This window comes from Zalophus californianus, chromosome 4 (genome assembly GCF_009762305.2).
Source record: "Zalophus californianus isolate mZalCal1 chromosome 4, mZalCal1.pri.v2, whole genome shotgun sequence".
NCBI lineage: Eukaryota > Metazoa > Chordata > Mammalia > Carnivora > Otariidae > Zalophus > Zalophus californianus.
In genome coordinates this window covers 30,047,528-30,066,326 of record NC_045598.1, presented here as the reverse complement: position 1 = coordinate 30,066,326, position 18,799 = coordinate 30,047,528, and the positions used below count along the sequence as shown (strand labels likewise).

The window sequence follows — 18,799 nt, the reverse complement described above, 5'->3', positions numbered from 1 at the left end:
TACATGTTGTGAAAATCCAACACCTATTTCATTTTTTAACTTTTTGGTTTAATCTGAAATCTCTTAAAAAAAAAACAAGTCTTGTGCAGTGTAGCAACTAAATTAAGGATGACTATAATATGGGCATGTACCAAAATACATTCAAAGATTCTCCAGAGATGCCTGTGGGGTTTGACAGGCAAAATAATATGAATTTCATTTAAAAATATTTTTACTTCTTTAAAAACTAGAATAAAAACCACCTGCACTCAAATATGTTATATGCCAAACTGTAGTACATGGGAGATATTAACTTTAGCTAGTGTTACTGGGTAAACTTTCTTTTTTATTCTGGTAAATTGTCTTTTCAACTTTAAAAAAATATTTTAATTATTTATTTGAGAGAGAGAGAGCGAGCACAAGCAGGGGGAGTGGCAGGCAGAGGGAGAGGGAGAAGCAGGCTGCCCGCTGAGCAAGGAGCCTGACTCAGGGCTTGATCCCAGAACCCTGGGATCATGACCTGAGCCAAAGGCAGACGATTAACTGACTGAGCCACCCAGGCGCCCTTCAACTTTTTAATGTAGAACCGGGGATGGGGTTTCTCTTGCCATCTCTGTTTTATTAAAGAATATCCTAAAATTGCAAGACCCGTTGTTTAAAAACCTATTGAAATTTGGGGTGCCTGGCTGGCTCAGTTGGTAGTGGAGGCGACTCTTGATCTTGGGGTTGAGAGTTCCAGCCCCACATTGGGTATGGAGCCTACTATGCGTGCATTAGGATTTTCTCAATACTGTGCAACCGAAACAAAATCAGATGCAGGGGGCTGACAAAATGGCAATTGTCATCTAAGCCCAATTTCAAGTTTTGTTCCTTAAGCCATCATCGCTCTCTGTTCGATGTTGTTAGTCACTGTTATAAAACAGAACTTATAAAATAAATATATACTTCCACAATGTCCTTTTATCTGTTTTACATATTGAGGCTCCATGTTGAGATTTTATTTAAAAAAAAAAGTCACCTAAAAAAATTAGAAAATGGAATTTGAACTAGAAACAATACACCAATGCCTGTTCATGTCCCAAAGAAATAACTGTGTGGGTTAGTCATATTTGACTACTGTGTTTGTCTCCGCAGAGTTCAGCACCTCGTGGGGAATCTCATCATGCAGCTCGTTTTGGGTATTCCCTTGGAAATGGTCCACAAAGGCCTCCGAGTAGGGCTGGTGTACCTGGCAGGAGTGACTGCAGGTTAGTATTCTGAGGGTAACACAGAATCAGTGCCTCTGCACTCTTAAGGAGGCAATGCACAAAGCAAAAGTAATAAACATTTAAGTCAAGATTTACTGCAGGGAACCTGATAAGCATTAGAAATAAGTTAATTAGGGGCAGCTGGCTGGCTCCGTCGACTCTTGATCAGGGTCATGAGTTCAAGCCCTACACTGGGTATAGAAATTACTTAAATAAATAAAGCTTTTTTTTTAAGATTTTATTTTATTTATTCACTTGCGAGAGAGACAGAGAGAGAACAAGCAGGGGGAGAGGCAGAGGGAGAGGGAGAAGCAGACTCCCTGCTGAGCAAAAGAGCCCGATGCGGGACTTGATCCCAGGACCCTGGGATCATGACCTGAGCCAAAGGCAGACGCCCAACCATCTGAGCCACCCAAGTGCCCTTAAATAAATAAAGCTTTGAAAAAAAAAAAAAAGAAATAAGTTAGAGGGGTGCCTGGCTGGCTCAGTCAGAAGGGCATGCTACTTTTGATGTTAGGATGATGAGTTTGAGCCCCACATTGGGTGTAGAGATTACTAAAAAGAAAAAACAACAACCAAAACCCAAAAAACTTTAAAAAGTAATTAGAGTTAAAATATTTGAGATAAGATAAGCAGACAGCATATATATTGGGTAGAGACTTAACAGCCAGATTATGAAGGCCCAGTGTGTCAGGCTAGTGATCTTGGGAAGTCACATGAGCAGATTTGCTTTTAAGAAAGACAGCTTGAGGAGAACATAGAGAAGAGCTATAGGGGCCCAAAGGCTCAGTAGAGACTAGCAACATATGCAGTGATCTCTGAAATTGGGTGTTCCTTAAGATGATCCACTTTGGCCTGGGGAGAAAATATTAGAATTCCCATCCATCCGTTTATTTATTGGAAACATTTTTTCAAAAAAAAATTAAACTTTTTTACACTGCAGTTGTATGAAATCAATGCCTAGGGGGTCCCATGTATCCTTTAACCAGTTACCCCAATGGTAACAGCTTGCAAAATTCTAGTACAGTATCCCAACCGGGATACCCACGTTGATACTGTCAAGGTGCAAAACAAGGATTCCTCACGCTGTACTTTTATAGCCATACCCTCTTCTTTCCCACCCCTCATACCTTCCTTCGCCCCTGACAACCACTAATCTGTTCTCTATTTCTGTAATTTTCTCAATTCAAGCATGTTATATAAATGGAATCATATAGTATATTGCCTTTGGGATTGGCTGTCTTCACATAGCATCATTCCCTGGAAGACCCATGTAGGTTGTTGCATGTATCAATACTTCATTCATTTTAATCGCTGAGTAGTATTCCATGGTATGGATGGATCACCGTTTGTTTAACCCTTCACTCACTGGAGACTATCTGGATTGTTTCCCATTTGGGGCTATTACAAATAAAACTGTTAACAAACCTTTGTGTACAGGTTTTTGTGAACAGAAGTACAGTGTTTTGTGAACAGAAGTTTTCATTTCTCTGGGATAAATGCCCAAGCGCACAGTTCTTAGATTGTATGGTAGTGCCTACTGACTTTTTAAAGAACCAGCCAAAATGTTCTCCAGAATGGCTGTTCCTTTTTACATTCCACCCAGTAGTGTAGAAGTGATTCCGTCTTCCACATCCTCACCAGCATTCGTGTGGTTGCCATTTCTTATTTCAGCTCTGCTCAGAAGCATGAGGTGATCTCTCATCATGGCCTTCATTTGCTTTACTCAAACGGCTAATGATGGTGAACATCTTTTGATGTGTATAACCTCGTTAGTGAAATGCTTGCTCATGTCTTTTGCCCACTTCCTAATTAGATTTCTTTCCTTTTTTTCCTAATTAGATTTTTTAAAACCATTGAATTCTGAGAGTTCTTTACATATTCTAGATCCCAGTCCTTTATTGAATATGTAGTTGACAGGTGTATTTTTCTCCATGCGTAGCTGTCTTTGCCACACTGTTTTAATAGAGTCTTTAATGGGGAGCGAAAGTTTTTAATTTTGATGAAGTCTGATTTATCATTTTTTCCTTTATGAATCGGGCTCTTGGTGATGTCTAAGAACACTTCACTGAGCCCTAGGTCCTGAAGATTTTCTCTTACAGTGTCTTTTATAGTTTTATGCTTTACATTGGAATATGTGATCTGTTTTGAGTTGGCCCACTGTTGTGTAAGGTATGAGGTTTAGACTGAGGTTCTTTTTGGTGTTTTTTTTGGAAATACAGTGACTTCGCAACAATCTATTAAAAACTCTGTTTCCTTCATTGCATTTTTTTTTTTTTTTTTTGCACCTTTGTCAAAAATCAGTTGGCTGTACTTGTAAGGCATTATTTCTGGGTTCTCCTGTTTGTTCCATTGACCGATGTGTTACCCTCCACCAATACCATATCCTCAATGCACTGTAGCTATAGTCTTGAAATCAGTGAGATTCCTCTCATCTTTTGCTCATTTTAAAGACTATGCATTTTTCTTTTACAAAAAGATGAGTGTCTAATTTGCTGACTTTTTTTCCCCTGTGGTAACAAATGGCTTTCAGTAGGATGCTACTGAACAGATGTTGAAAAAGCAAATGCAAAATATGTTCCTTTGACGACATAATAGCATTTCTCATACAAGGAGAAAGAACGTAACTGCTTTTCCAAAGATACTTACGCTCTGAAAGGGCATTTTAAAAACTAATAATTGGACATCGTTCTCTCACTGTGTGATTTTGCTGCTGGGAATGATGCAACAAGTCTTAGAAATTCACACTTAAAATGCAGGAAACAATTTCCTCATCAGTTTTAAGAGTTCTCAGTTAAGAGTTGTAGTGGGTTTTAAACATATTTTATAACATTTTCTGATTAGTTTGCAAGAACAAATGACTGATGCTAGGAAAGGTGGGAATTAACAGGTAAATTACAACACAATTTTTTTTCATAATTGGAGTAAGCAGAGTCAATAACGTAATCCTCCCATTTGAAACTACATGCCATTTTTAAATTTTACATTTTGGCTATGACAGTGAGTAAGAGAAAATTTCTATAGAAAAAAACTGAATTTAGAAGTATATATTTGTACTTTGGGGTTATGGTATTTAATGAGGATTTTCGAAAAATAATGAAGCTTATTTTATAAATCTGCTCATTGAAAGATTTTTTAAGTTAAAGACTTTATTTTTTTACAGCAGTTTTAGGTTCACAGAAAAATGGAGAGGAAGGCACAGAGATTCCCCATAACCCCTGCCCCCCCACATGCACAGTCTTCCCACTCCCAACCCTTTATCGACATCCCCCTGCAGATGGGTATTTGTTGGGATTGATGAATCCTCCACTGGCACATCATAACCACCCCCAAAGTCCATAAAGAAGTTCACTCTTGGCATTGTACATTCTATGGTTTGGGGCAAATGTGTAATGACATGTATCCATCATCAGAGTATCATATGGAGTGTTTCACTGTCCCCCAAATCCTCCGTGTTCTACCTATTCATACTTACCCCCACTCTGACCCCCACCCCCTGGCAACCACTGATCCTTTCACTGCCTCCATAGTTCTAGCTTTTCCACAATGTCATATAGTTGGAATCATATAGCATGTAGCCTTTTCAGATTGGCTTCTTTCACTGATCCTTTCACTGCCTCCATAGTTTTAGCTTTTCCACAATGTCATATAGTTGGAATCATATAGCATGTAGCCTTTTCAGATTGGCTTCTTTCACTTAGTAACATGCATTTAAATTTTTCCCTTGTCTTTTCATGATTTGCTAAACATCTTTTGTACCAGGGGCACCTGAGTGGCTCAGTCAGTTAAGCTGCTGACTCTTGATTTCTGCTCAGGTCATGATCTCAGGGTTGTGAGACCGAGCCCCGTGTTAGGCTCCATGCTCAGCGAGAACTCTGAGGATTCTCCCTTTCCCTCTGCCCTTCTCCCTGCTCGTGCTCTCTCTCTAAAATAAATCTTTAAAAAAAAAAATCCCATTTTTTTGTACCATTAACAAAGTAAAAATGATTTAAAAATATTGTGTAATCAATGTTTTTTTTTTAAAAATTTTAAAAATTCTATTTCTAGGGGTGCCTGAGTGGTTCAGTTGGTTAAGCATCTGCCTTTGGCTCAGGTCATGATCCCAGGGCATCATGCCCCGCATCAGGCTACCTGCTCAACAGGCAGACTGCTTCTCCCTCTCCCTCTGCAGCTCTCCCTGCTTGTTCTCTCTTCGTCAAATAAGTAAATATTTTTAAAAGTTCTATTTTTATATTAAAAACATATTAGTATCTGAAAGAAAACCAATAAAATGTACCTGCCATCAAAAAACCCACATTAGTATAGTAATGCTTATATATGCAACCTACAAATAAGTTAATAGACCTATATTTCAGTGGCTGGTTGTATCAGTTTCCTAGGGCTCCTGTAACAAAGAACCACAAACTAGGTGATTTAAACAGCAGAACTGTACTATCTCACAGTTAGGCTGGAAGTCTGAAATCAAGATGTCAATAGGGCCATGCTTGGGACGCCTGGGTGCCTCAGTCGGTTAAGCGACTGCCTTTGGCTCAGGTCATGATCCCAGGGTCCTGGGATCGAGTGTCGCATCGGGCTCCTTGCTCAGCAGGGAGCCTGCTTCTCCCTCTGCCTGCCACTCCCCCTGCTTGTGCTCTCTCTGTCTAGTAAATAAATAAAATCTTAAAAAAAAAAAAAATAGGGTCATGCTGCCTCTGATCCTGTGGGGGAGAATCCTTCCTCCCTTCTCCCTAGCTTCTGGTGGTGGCCGTCAGTCCTTGTCATTCCTTGGCTTGCAGGTGCAGCCCTTCGAGCTCTACGTCCATCGTCATGTGGAGTTCTCCCTTCACATTTCCGGTCTCCTCTAATAAGGACACGGTCATATTGGTTGAGGGGCCCACTATACTCCAATATGACCTAATCTGAATTAATCACAGCTGCAACAGTCCTATTCCCACATAATAGCACATTCTGAGGTACTGGGGGTTGGAACATCAGCACATCTTTTTGGGGGACACAGTCCGACCTTTTGCAGGGCTCAGAATTTTTTAACTGATGTTACTAGCCTCCTTGAGCAGTGGGGCCAGAGAGTAGGAAGCCTTTAGGAGATAGACTTGGCAATGCTCAGTGACACAGCTCCGCAGTCGGCTTCCCCCTACTTTTGTGGAACCTGTTTTTCCACCTTCTACTTCCGGTCCTGCACACACCTGTTTTTCCTGCCCTTGAAAGCCTTTGGGCTGGTGAGGTTCTTCCTGGCTCTAGCATCTGCACGGGTTTCCCCCGCAGCTTGATTTCGACCTGTGGAATCAGCCCTGCCCCAGTTTCAGAGGAGAGAACGTGATTAACCTGTTCACAGCCTCTGCCTATTTTTGCAACACCTTCCTGGCAGGTGTGTGTCTCTTTGCTATTCTGGTCTTCACACTGCTGCCTGGGTCACCTTCCTCAAGCACAGATTAGATCATATTATATCCTTCCTAACACACTGACAGCGCCCAGAAGAAAGTCAAAACATCTAAGATTGCTCATTACCCTCCACTATGTGGCCCCATTGCCTTTCCAAAAAGAAATTATACATAAAGCGGTTAAGGGGAGCTTGATGTAAAATGTTTTTTTATTAACTTTTTTGACGTATGATTGACATACCAAAATCTGTATATAATTAATGTATACGACTTGATGAGTTTGGAGATAAGTATACACCTGTGAAATCTTCACTACAATCTATGTCATAAACACGTCCATCACTTCTAAAAGTTTCCTCCTGCCTTTCTTGCTTTGCTTTTTTTCTAGATTGCTTAATATGTCAAATAACTTTAGTTTCCCCGCCTTTGCTCCTCGCAAAGTGTGGTCCATGGATTAGCTGCATTGGTATCACCTGGGAGCTCATTAAAATGCAGAATATTGGGCCTCACACCAGACCCACTAATCAGAATCTGCATTTGAACAAATCCAGAAGTGATCTGTACGCACATTAAAGACAGAAGTGCTGGTCTGCAATCCCCCCCAGTGTTCCCCAGTCAGACTGATCATCACAATCACCCAGACAGCTTGTCATAGCTAAAGCCAACCAGATCCCACCCAGATCTACTGACTCAGAATCTCGGAAGATGCAGCCCTGGCATCTGTTTTTGTTTTGTTCTGTTTTCTGTTTGGTGAGGGATAATTGACATATAATAAGCTGCACATATTAAGGTGTATAATATAGTAATTTGGGGATACGTGTATACACTCATGAGACTATCACCACAATCAAGATAATAAACGTATCCATCGCTCCCCAAAAAGTTTCTTTGTGACCCGTGAGAACTGCTCTCTACTGCCCCTCCCTGTCCTTTCCCTGGCAACTACTGACCATTATAGATTAATTTGTATTTTCTAGAATTTTATGTAAGTGCAATCATAGAGTATGTACTCTATTTTTGTCTGGTTTCTGTCAGTCAGCGTAATTATTTTGAGATTTATCCATGTTATTATGTGTATCAATAGTTGACTCCTTTTTATTGCCAAGTGGTATTTCATTGTGGGGATATACCACAAATTGTCCATTCTCCTTGTTGATGGACATTAGGGTTTTTTCCAGTTTGAGGCTATTGCAAATGAAGCTTCTATGAACATTTGTGTGTAAGTATTTGTGTAATCAAATGTTTTCAGCTTTCTTGGGTAAATACCTAGGAATGAAATGGCCGGACCCTATCTGAAGTATGTTTAACTTTTTTTTTTTAATAATTTTTTATTGTTATGTTAATCACCATACATTACATCATTAGTTTTTGATGTAGTGTTCCATGATTCATTGTTTGTGCATAACACCCAGTGGTCCACGCAGAATGTGCCCTCTTTATGGTATGTTTAACTTTTAAGAAACTGCCAACGTTTTAAAATAGCTTTACTGAGATATAAGTCATATAGCGTACAATTCACTCATTTAAGTATTTAATTCAATGTTTTTTTTTAAACTTAATTCACAGGATTATATACCCATCATCACAATTGAATTCTAAACATTTTTGTCCCCTAAAGAAACCCTGTACCCCTCCTTACTCTTCACACCCCATTCTCCCTTCCCCAGGCTTAGGGCAACCACCAATCTTCTTTCTGTCTCTTTAGATTTGCCCATTCTGGACATTTCATATAAGTGGAATCATACACTATAAGGTCTTTCCTGATTGGTATTTTTCACTTAGTGTAATGTTTTCATTGTTCATTGATGTTGTAGCATATATCAACGCATCATTCCTTTTTATTATTAAATATTCCATTGTGTGGCTGTACGTTTTCTCTACATATTCACCAACAAATGGACATTTGGGTTGTTTTCAGTTTTCGACTATTATGAATAACACTGCTATGAATATTTGTGTAGAAGTTTTTTTGTTGATCTCTTGGATATATATCTGTAAGTGGAATTGTTAGGTTATATGGTACAAAGTACAGTTCACCCTTGAACATCGTGGGGGTTCGGGGCACTGATCCCCCTCACACAGTTGAAAATCCTCATGTAATGTTTGACTCTTCCAAAACTTTACTAATAGCCTACTGTTGACCCAAAGCCTTACCAATAGCATATTTTGTATACATTATTATGTACTGGGTTCTTATAATAAAGTAAGCTAGAGAAAAAAATTATTAAGAAAACTATAAAGGGGGCATCTGGCTGGCTCAGTCAGAAGAGCATGGGACTCTTGATCTCGGGGTCATGAGTTTGAGCCCCATTTTGGTATGGAGATTACTAAAAATAAAATAAAACTTAAAGAAAATCATAGGGAAGGGGCGCCTGGGTGGCCCAGTCAGTTAAACGTCTGCCTTCAGCTCAGGTCGTGATCCCAGGGTCCTGGGATCGAGCCCCGCATCGGGCTCCCTGCTCAGAGGGGAGTCTGCTTCTCCCTCTGCCTGCCACCCTGCCTACTTATGCTCTCTACCTCTGTGTCAAAGAAATAAATAAAATCTTTAAAAAAAATCATAGGGAAGATAAAATACATTTTCTGTACTGTACTGTGTTTAGTGGAAAAAAATCTACATAAGGGTGGACCTGAGCAATTCAAACCCGTGTTGTTCAAAGGTCAACTGTAGTTCCCTTTTATTTTTATTATTTTATTATTATTTTTTTAAGATTTTATTTATTTGAGATAGAGGGAGAGTGAGAGAGCAGGAGCAGGCGAGCAGAGGGAGAGGGAGAAGTAGGCTCCCCAGTGAGCAGGGAGCCCAAAGCAGGGCTTGATCCCAGGACTCCAGGACCATGACCTGAGCCCAAGGCAGACGCTCAACCCTCTGAGCCACCCAGGCGCCCCTGTAGTTCCATTTTACACGTTCACGAGGAGTTCCAACTCCTTCACATTCTCAACAACACTTGCTATCATCAGTCTTTAATTTTAGCTAGTTTATTGGGTGTATGATGGTATCTCACTGGGATTTATTTATTTATTTAATTTATATTTAAAAAAATAAATTTTGGGGGCACCTGGGTGGCGCAGTTGGTTAAGTGAATGACTCTTGATCTCAGCTCAGGTCTTGATCTGAGGGTCATGAGTTCAAGTCCCGTGTTGGGCTTCATGCTGGGTGTGGAGACTATTTAAAAAATTAAAAAATAAAAATAAGTATTTTATTTTTAAGTAATCTTTACACCCAACGCGGGGCTCAAACTCACAACCTGGAGATCCAAAGTTGCATGCTCCACTGACTGAATCAGCCAGGTGCCCCTCTCACTGGGTTTTAATTTGCATTTCCTGACAATTAATGCTGGTGAATATCTTTTCATATGCTTGTTTAATATCCACATATCTTCTTTGGTAAAGTATCTGCTTAAATATTGCCCATTTAAAAATTGGATTATATTCTTTGTTATATATAATAATGTATATTCTGATTAGAAGTCCTTTATCAGATATATGACTTGCAAATATTTTCTCATAGTCTGTTGCTTGTCTTTTCATGCTCTTAATAGTATCTTTTGAAGAAGAGGAGGTTTAAAGTTTTGATGAAGTATAATTTATACTTGTAAATTTTAGGAACTGTGCTTTCAGTGTCAGCCCTTGCACATTTGTGTAGGGGGGTCAGATTTATCTCCATATTTCATATTTTTGATGTGCTGTAAATGGTACTATTTAAAAATTTCTATTTCCGATTCTTCATTGCTATGACATGGAAATAAAGTTGATTTTTTTTGTACATTGACCGTCTATCCTCCAACTTAATTAACTTATTATTTTTAGTAGTTAAACAGTTATCTGCTTATTCCTATCTTCTGTTGGAATTTAAGTAATAAGGCAAAATCTTGTGGGCTTGCCCATGTTATCACCACTTCCAGTGTCCTCCATTACTTTGTATAATTCCATATTTTCATCTGGTATTTTTTCCTTCTGCCTGAGAATTTCCTTTAACATTTTTTTTAAAGATTTTATTTATTTATTTGAGAGAGAGAATGAGAGATAGAGAGCACGAGAGGGAAGAGGGTCAGAGGGAGAAGCAGACTCCCTGCTGAGCAGGGAGCCCGATGTGGGACTCAATCCCGGGACTCCAGGATCATGACCTGAGCCGAAGGCAGTCGCTTGACCAACTGAGCCACCCAGGTGCCCCTCCTTTAACATTTTTTAATTAAAGATTTATTTATTTATTTTAGAGACAGAGAGAGCATAAGCAAGTGAGGGGGGGTAGAGGGAGAGAGAGAATCTTGAAGCAGCCTCCCTGTTGAGCATGGAGCCCGATGTGGGGCTCAATCCCAGGATCCTGGGATCATGACCTGAGACCAAGGCAGACGCTTAACTGACTGAGCCACCCAGGCGCCCCACTGTCTTTATTTATTTATTTATAAAATTTATTTATTTGTCAGAGAGAGAGAGCACAAGCAGGGGGAGCAGCAGAGGGAGAGGGAGAAGCAGGCTCCCCACTGAGCAAGGAGCCCAATGCAGGACTCGATTCCAGGACCTTGGGATTACAACCTGAGCCAAAGGCAGATGGTTAACCGACTGAGCCACCCAGGTGCCCCCACTGTATTTATTTATTTATTTTTATTTTATTTTTTAAAGATTTATTCATTTGGCAGAGAGAGAGAGAGAGAGAGTGAGAGAGGGAACACAAGTAGGGGGAGTGGGAGAGGGACAAGCAGGCTTCCTGCTGAGCAGGGAGCCTGATGTGGGGCTTGATCCCAGCACCCTGGGATCATGACCTGAGCCGAAGGCAGCTGCTTAACCAACTGAGCCACCCAGGCGCCCCTGCTGTATTTATTTTTAAAAATATTCTTCTCTATGTGTTTCATGTTCGATACTTTTACTGCCATGTCTTCATGTTCACTAATCTTTTCTTCTGCACTAATGTGCCATTAAACTCAACTAATGTATTTTTCATCTTAGACATTGTAGTTTTCATCTTTAGAAATTTGAGTGTTTTATATCTTGTGTGTTTCCACTTAATTTTTGAACAGATAGTATATAGTTGTAATAATGATTTATTGCCATTATTGGCTAAAACTTAACACTTGTGTCAGTTTGGGGAGGTTTTAATTGATTTTTCTTTTTATTATGGGTCATATTTTCCTGTTTCTTTTCATGTCTGACCATTTTTGTTTGGATGCTAGGCATTTAACCTTTGGATGGTGGATATTATTGTATTCCTATAAATATCCCTTAAATTTGTTCTGGAACACAGTTACTTGGAAGTAGTTTGAAACTTCCTGGTAAGATTTGCTAGGCGAAACTGTGTTTTTGAGTCATGTTTAGTGCTAATTAATACCCACTACTGGTGTAGGACCCTTCTGTGTACTTTATGCAATGCCCCATATGAATTATGAAGTTTTTTGGTTTGGAAAGTTACTTAGCCTCTCTGGTGCTGGGTGAGCAAAGGTACTTGCTCTTCCCTCTACTCCTTTCCGGTGGTTCTTTCCTTGGCTTAGGTAATTTCCTCACGTGCTCCTCTCTGGAGTTCTTTCTGTGCTGCTCCTTCCTCTCTGGTGCACTGTCTTGCAAACTCCAGCTGCCTAGGACTATCTGGACTTTACACACTATCTCATCAACTTAAAGTTTACTGAGATCTACCTGGTTTCCCCCTTCATGCATTGTAACCTGTAATCTCTGTCAAGGCAGTAAGCTGGGCAATCAGACAACTCACCTCATTTATTTCTTGTCTCTTAGGGTTCGCTGTCCTTTGTTATCTGAGGTCCAGTATCTTGGAGATCAATGTTTCATATATTTTGTCCAGTGCTTTTAGCTGTTTCAAGCAGGAGAGAAAATCTTGTCCTTGTTATTTCATCATGGCCAGAAGTGGACATTTGTATCTGTGTTTTAAAAATAAATTACTCATATGATTAAGGCAACCACTCCAGCCCTATTCTGAAAGTTGACATTTGAGGACCATCCTCTAAACCTATTGGACTACTCACTGATTTTTAGTCATTCATATACCTTTGTTTCTATGTCTTTGCTTTTTCAGTTCCCTAAGTCCTGAATACTTTCTCCTCCTTTGTTTTCCTTCCAAATCTTAAAGATATTTTATTTTATTTTTTTATTTTTATTTTTTTTAAAGATTTTATTTATTTATTTGACAGAGGAGACACAGCAAGAGAGGAAACAAGCAGGGGGAGTGGGAGAGGGAGAAGCAGGTTTCCCGCCGAGCAGGGAGCCCGATGCGGGGCTGGGTCCCAGGACCCGGGGATCATGACCTGAGCCGAAGGCAGACACTTAACAACTGAGCCACCCAGGTGCCCCTTAAAGATATTTTAGAGTTTAATCAAAATGCTATATCCTCCTTCTCAGAGTGGCAAGGCTTACACCTCTGCAGAAAAAAATCATTTTTTCCCTAAGTGCTTCCATAGCAAATTCATTACATTTAAAAATCATAGTAGTTGTTCTGTTCTGCATCTTATAATTGTTTACTCATCTGTTTGTAAGATTCTTAAGGCCACTCTGTCTTTCTTGCACAAAGCAAGTATTACATTGTATCCTAAGGAATGAAAGAGAGCCTTAAAAGCAAAAAACTAAGTAGTAGAACAAAGCAGTAGAGAGAGACCATCTTAGAGTTTGCATAAGGTGGTTTTAAAGTCTTTTTTGGTTCAGGCAATCTAAGATTGGGTTGAAAAATAGATTTCCTTTTGTTTGGTGAATCTGATAGAATACTACATTGAGAAGGGTTCTGAGGCCACATATTTACTCCATGAGAAAGCCAGCCATTAGATAATAAGATGTTGGAATGTCTCAGGTATTGTGACAGTTTTGGCTAAATGTGTGCAGTATTTTGAAACAACAGCTAACAAGTACATAACACATGTCAGGCAGTGTTCTAAGCATGATGCACATATCAAATCATTTACTTCCCCTGACAATGCACTGAGGTAAGTTCTATTAATATCCTCTTTATGTAGGGAAACTAGGGCACAGAGAAGTTAAGAAACTTGCTCAAGTCACACAGCTGGTAATTTCGGCTCTAGAGTTTGTGCTCTTGGTCCCTGTTATACTGTCCTCATACTGAACATTTAATGTTTCAGAAAAATTGAGGTAGTTAGCTCACATAGCTATACCTTTAAAGTGTGGAAGGGACAAACAAAATAAACTTGTTGCTTGTTAATATAATGGTCCAAACTTCCCAACTTCTGCCTTAGATTAGATTTATCTTTCATGATTCTTACAGTTATGTGTGATCCTTTGTGTTTTCTTTCTTTAGGGTCCCTTGCCAGCTCCATTTTTGACCCGCTCAGATATCTTGTGGGTGCTTCGGGAGGAGTCTATGCTCTGATGGGAGGCTATTTTATGAATGTTCTGGTGGTAAGAACTTTGGGAATGGGATCTATGGATTTTTTTTTCTTTTAAAGAATAACTGGTATTTGGATCAGGGAAGCTTCATCATATTTACTGAGCACTCATCCTTCTGGGCACCAAAATTTTCCTTTCGTATTTTATCATTATTTTTTTTTCCTGATCTCAAAAGTGATGAATACCCAAAAAATTTTTTTTAAGTTGAAAAATCTCAAATATAGTATCTGTTAACAGTTTGATATACATCCTTTCGACCTTTTTCTAGATGTATTCAAAATCCTGCCAAAATTAAGGCTACAAAAACGGACCCGCTATTTTTTAAAGATACTGTTCTACATCTTTTTTTTTTTTTAAAGATTTTATTTATTTGACAGAGCACAAGCAGAGGGAGAGAGAGGGAAAAGTGGGCTCCCTGCTGAGCAAGGAGCCTGACGCGACACTCGATCCCAGGACCCTGGGATCATGACCTGGGCTGAAGGCAGCTGCTTAACCGACTGAACCACCCTGGCGTCCCTATACTGTTCTACATCTTAACATAGAGTTATCTTGACCCCATCTACCCATATCACTACACAGAAATCCATTTCAGTCTCTTCAAGTGCCCCACAGCACATTATATAGCTGTACCCTGATTTAATCCTTCAATGAAAAAAAAATTGGGCTGACTTCATCTATTCACACTTGTGGATAATGCTGTAAGGATGTTCTCTTACATTTATCTTTTTGCATTTGTGTGTGTGTGTGTTGATAGGATAAATTCCTAGAAGTGGATTTACTGGGTGAAGGCTTTAAATTTTCATAGACAAATGCCAAATTGCCCTCCAAAGTTGGCATACCATTTTATATGCCCATGATATAGTATGTAAGAATGTCAACCACTTTTTAAAACAGCCTGTAGTGTTAAATCCTGACTAGTTCTTAAACCCTTTAACCATATAGGTATACTTTAAAAATATTCTAGGAGGAAAATAGGAAGCAATTACAAAACTATTCCAAGAATAGAAGCTATTTAGAAAAATGTTTTTCAAACTTTGGATTGCAACCCATTAGTGGTTGTGAACACAGTTTAAGGAATTGTGACCAAAAATTAAAACAAAAAGAGGGCACCTGGCGGGCTCAGTAGGCAGAGCATGCTACTCTTAATCTTGGGGTCTTGAGGTCAAGCCCCATACTGGGCATGGAGCCTACTTAAAGTAATAAAAAATTTTTAAAAAATTAAAAAGAAAAAAATTAGAAAGTTTCAGTATGTATCACATGTAATACTGTTTGACTTACGTGTATACTGGATTTTTATATAAATGTTTTCTTACTGTAGGTTGTGACCACAACAGTTTAAAAATAATTGATTTAGAACAAATATGGGTATTTTAGTGTCTTTCCTCTTTGGGAAGAGAGTTAATAAATTGAAAGGGAAGGGAGAGGTAACTCAGTAAAGTGGAGATGTCTTTCTGACTCAGTTTTTTTTTTTTTGAAGATTTATTTGATTTTTTTTTGAAGATTTTACTTATTTATTTGACAAAGAGAGACACAGTGAGAGAGGGAACACAAGCTGGGGGAGTGGGAGAGGGAGAAGCAGGCTTCCCACCGAGCAGGGAGCCCGATGTGGGGCTCGACCCCAGGACCCTGGGATCATGACCTGAGTCGAAGGCAGATGCTTAACAACTAAGCCACCCAGGCACCCCCCATTTATTATTTGAGAGAGAGAAAGAGATAGAGAGAGGACATGAGCTGGGGGGGAGGGGCCGAGGGAGAGGGAGAAGCAGACTCCCCACTGAGCAGGGAGCCTAATGGGCGGCTTGATCCCAGGACCCCAAGATCACGACCTGAGCTGAAGGCAGACATGACTGAGCCACCCAGGTGCCCCTGACTTAGGAGTCCTTTAGTAACCCAGGAGGGTACTGTAAGCTGGACTGAGATTTTTTTTTTTTAAACATTTTATTTATTTATTTGACACAGAGAGAGGGAGATAGTGAGAGAGAGAGAGCACAAGTGGGGGAGCGGCAGGCAGGCAGAGGGAGAGGGAGAAGCAGGCTCCCTGCTGAGCAAGGAGCCCGACACGGAACTCGATCCCAGGACCCTGGGATCACGACCTGAGCCGAAGGCAGCCGCTTAACCGACTGAGCCACCCAGGCGCCCCGAGATTTTCTTTTTAAAAGATTTATTTATTTATTTTGGAGAGAGAGAGAGAGAGAGAAAGAACAGGGGGAGGGGCAGAGGGAGAGAGAATCTCAAGCAGACTCCCCTGCTGAGCACAGAGCCGCACACAGAGCTTGATCTCACGACCCCAAGATCATGTATGGCTTGAGCTGAAATCAAGAGTTGAACACCCGACTGAAACAGTCAGGTGCCCCTGGACTGAGATTTTTCAAAGCTAAAATGAAACTTTATTTTTTTAACCAATATTTTAAATTTTTTTGAAATTATCTAAAAGAATTAATACCCAGATTTTAACTAACTCCTGTTTGGAAAGAGGATAAAGTATTGAATGAATATTAACCAAAAAACCCTTAGACATATTTCATCAGACTTAGTTTGACAGTATCTATCTATCTATCTATCTATTTCAATGACACATTAAGTATTGATTTCATATTACTGATATTTAGATTTTTTTCCTGCTAATACAATTATATCTAGTTCATATCATGAAATTAAATATTGATTTTGTTCTCTAAAGTGCAACAGCGTTGTACTTCCCAAATACACTTGAAAACTGGGCTGCAACAGTATTGCTTTATTTTGTAAATATTTGACACTCAAACTTTCATCTTCAGATGAAGAGAGTACAGTCGAGGGTTCATTTGCCAATAGATAGCTTATATTATTTTTATTTATCTCTTTGCAAGAATTTTCGAGAAATGATTCCTGCCTTGGGGATTGTCAGACTACTGATCATCATCCTCATAAGTAAGTTTGTTTTGTGAACCCTTTGCACCTATCACTTTATCGGTCTGACCTCTAGAGGGCCTCATTCTTCCTAAACACTAGCATGGAGTGACAAAGAATTGTGGCTCCATAGCCCTAAGCAGAAAGGTAAGTGGAAGGGTTTTCACAGACCCCCGTGGGTGGTTTTTAGAAGTGCTTCAGGAATTTTTTGCTTTTTGTTTCTTTCTGCAGTGCGGGAAGTCAAGAGAGTAGAGCTTTAGGTACTCTGTCTACTTTAACCACAACAGCTTCACTTATGTTTCCTCATTGATACATTGGATTCTGGGTTGTTCTCATTCATACAATGGACTCTGTATGTGATTTTGTCTGAAACGGGGAAAGCTTGAAAACCACTGACATAATCTATTTTCTTCCTCAACTTTTACATTTTTGGATTTAAAAAAAAATGATCTAGGATCTAAGCATGGAGTGATGGCTGAGGGTTGAAGACAGGAGCAGAGGGTGAAGGAATGGAGAGGTCAAGGAACTAGAAGGATGGCAAATGTGGCTTTTGAAATCTCCAAGAATTATAGCAGAGAATTACATGCTGAAGGAATTTAGGAAGAGTGCTCAATCTGGAGAGGAGGCGGAACTTTAGCAGAGTCTGAATGTCATGGGAGATTTTGGGTGGAGGCAGGCCACACTGGGTAGAAGAAAAAGGAGCTAGGGCCGGACTAGTAACTCGTGTTTCTGGACCTGCTCCGGTGGAAGCTGCAGTCGCACGGAGGGGGTGGGGAGAAGGCAGACCCTGGGGTCAGACGGTAGGGTCGCATCTGAAGGCCAAGATGGAGGTGATACTTGATAAAAACCTAAGACTTCGGCTGTCCATGTGGTAAGAAGAAATGGTCCTGCTAATTGGTATCAAGAGTTCAATTATCTGCATTGCTGGGAATAGGGCCAACTACCTCTGAGGAAAGAGACTAAATCAGTCTCTTTCCAGTTTATGGACAGTTTAGCAGTAAGAACAGTATTTCATCCTGAGAGAAGATAAGTGACTTGTTTATAGGTTACACATACTCTCTGTAATATTTTTGTCCATAAGAAATTGAAAATGTATGGGAAAGTTGTGAGCACAGAAAGGAGAGCAAGTGTCTGGGGTTAGTGAGGAGAGTCACTGGGGCGCAGAACTGCCACCTGGGCTGTTAAGTGTCATAACCGGGACCAAGGGACAAGTCCCATGACCAAAACATGTTGCTACACATAAGTTCCCTGGTTTTCGATCTGTTTCCTTTAGGACAATTATGAATGACTTTGTAAAATGACCCCAAACCCTTGATGGGGAAATGGTTTTAATACTCTTCAACGTTGGCGTAAAAACCCTTTCCTTATGCACAGGGAGTCTCCAAAAATAGTTTATGTAACATTATGTCATTCCTGAGGTAAGTAATAAAGTCACTTTATTTTACAGAGTAGCTAAGACCCGTTAACATTAACCTTCCCCACTCCCTGGCACGGGCCATTTCTAAACGTTCTTTGTTCTGGTTTACCTACTGTTGAAGATGAGGCAAGTTACAACACACGCCAGGTTAACAAAATACAAGTATATTTTTAGTTTAAACACATTTCCTTGGGAAAGTGTATAGGTAAAAAAAGGTAAATTATTATTCTTAATTATGAAGGACAATTGGCCTGAAGGACCTTCCTTCATGAAGCATTCTTGTTGGATGTGTCTACTAACAAAGCAACTGAGCTTCCTTTTTGAAAGAGGAAATCTCACATGTTCACCCTTCCAAAAAAATCCATATAAAGGCAACTCTCTTAAAATCAGTGTCAAAGTTTTAGCAAGGACAATAACTTGGTTTATTGGGAGGGAAGACATGTCTCAGTGTAGCTACTGCAGCAGACGTAGAAGCAAACTCCCCCAAGGAAGCAGAAGGAGCCGGGCAGAGATATGTAGAAAGGGCATGATCAGAGAGAAAGAGGTTGGAGGAA

At 39.9% G+C, this 18,799-nt stretch overlaps 1 protein-coding gene and 1 long non-coding RNA gene across 3 annotated transcripts in view; one reads left to right on the top strand and one right to left on the bottom strand.

The window, feature by feature from the left end:
• Positions 1-18,799, bottom strand: part of LOC113931097 — a 31,553-nt gene that overhangs the window by 1,009 nt on the left and 11,745 nt on the right. Inside the window, exon 2 of the long non-coding RNA XR_003522686.2 lies at positions 12,303-12,468. This is a non-coding gene — a long non-coding RNA (uncharacterized LOC113931097). The remainder of the gene's footprint in view (positions 1-12,302; positions 12,469-18,799) is intronic.
• Positions 1-18,799, top strand: part of RHBDL2 (rhomboid like 2) — a 50,265-nt gene that overhangs the window by 27,788 nt on the left and 3,678 nt on the right. For both annotated transcript variants that reach the window (XM_027608864.1, XM_027608853.2), the window contains exons 4-6: positions 1,114-1,226; positions 13,851-13,951; positions 16,789-16,849. In XM_027608864.1, the coding sequence (XP_027464665.1) occupies positions 1,114-1,226; positions 13,851-13,951; positions 16,789-16,849 (275 nt within the window). The remainder of the gene's footprint in view (positions 1-1,113; positions 1,227-13,850; positions 13,952-16,788; positions 16,850-18,799) is intronic.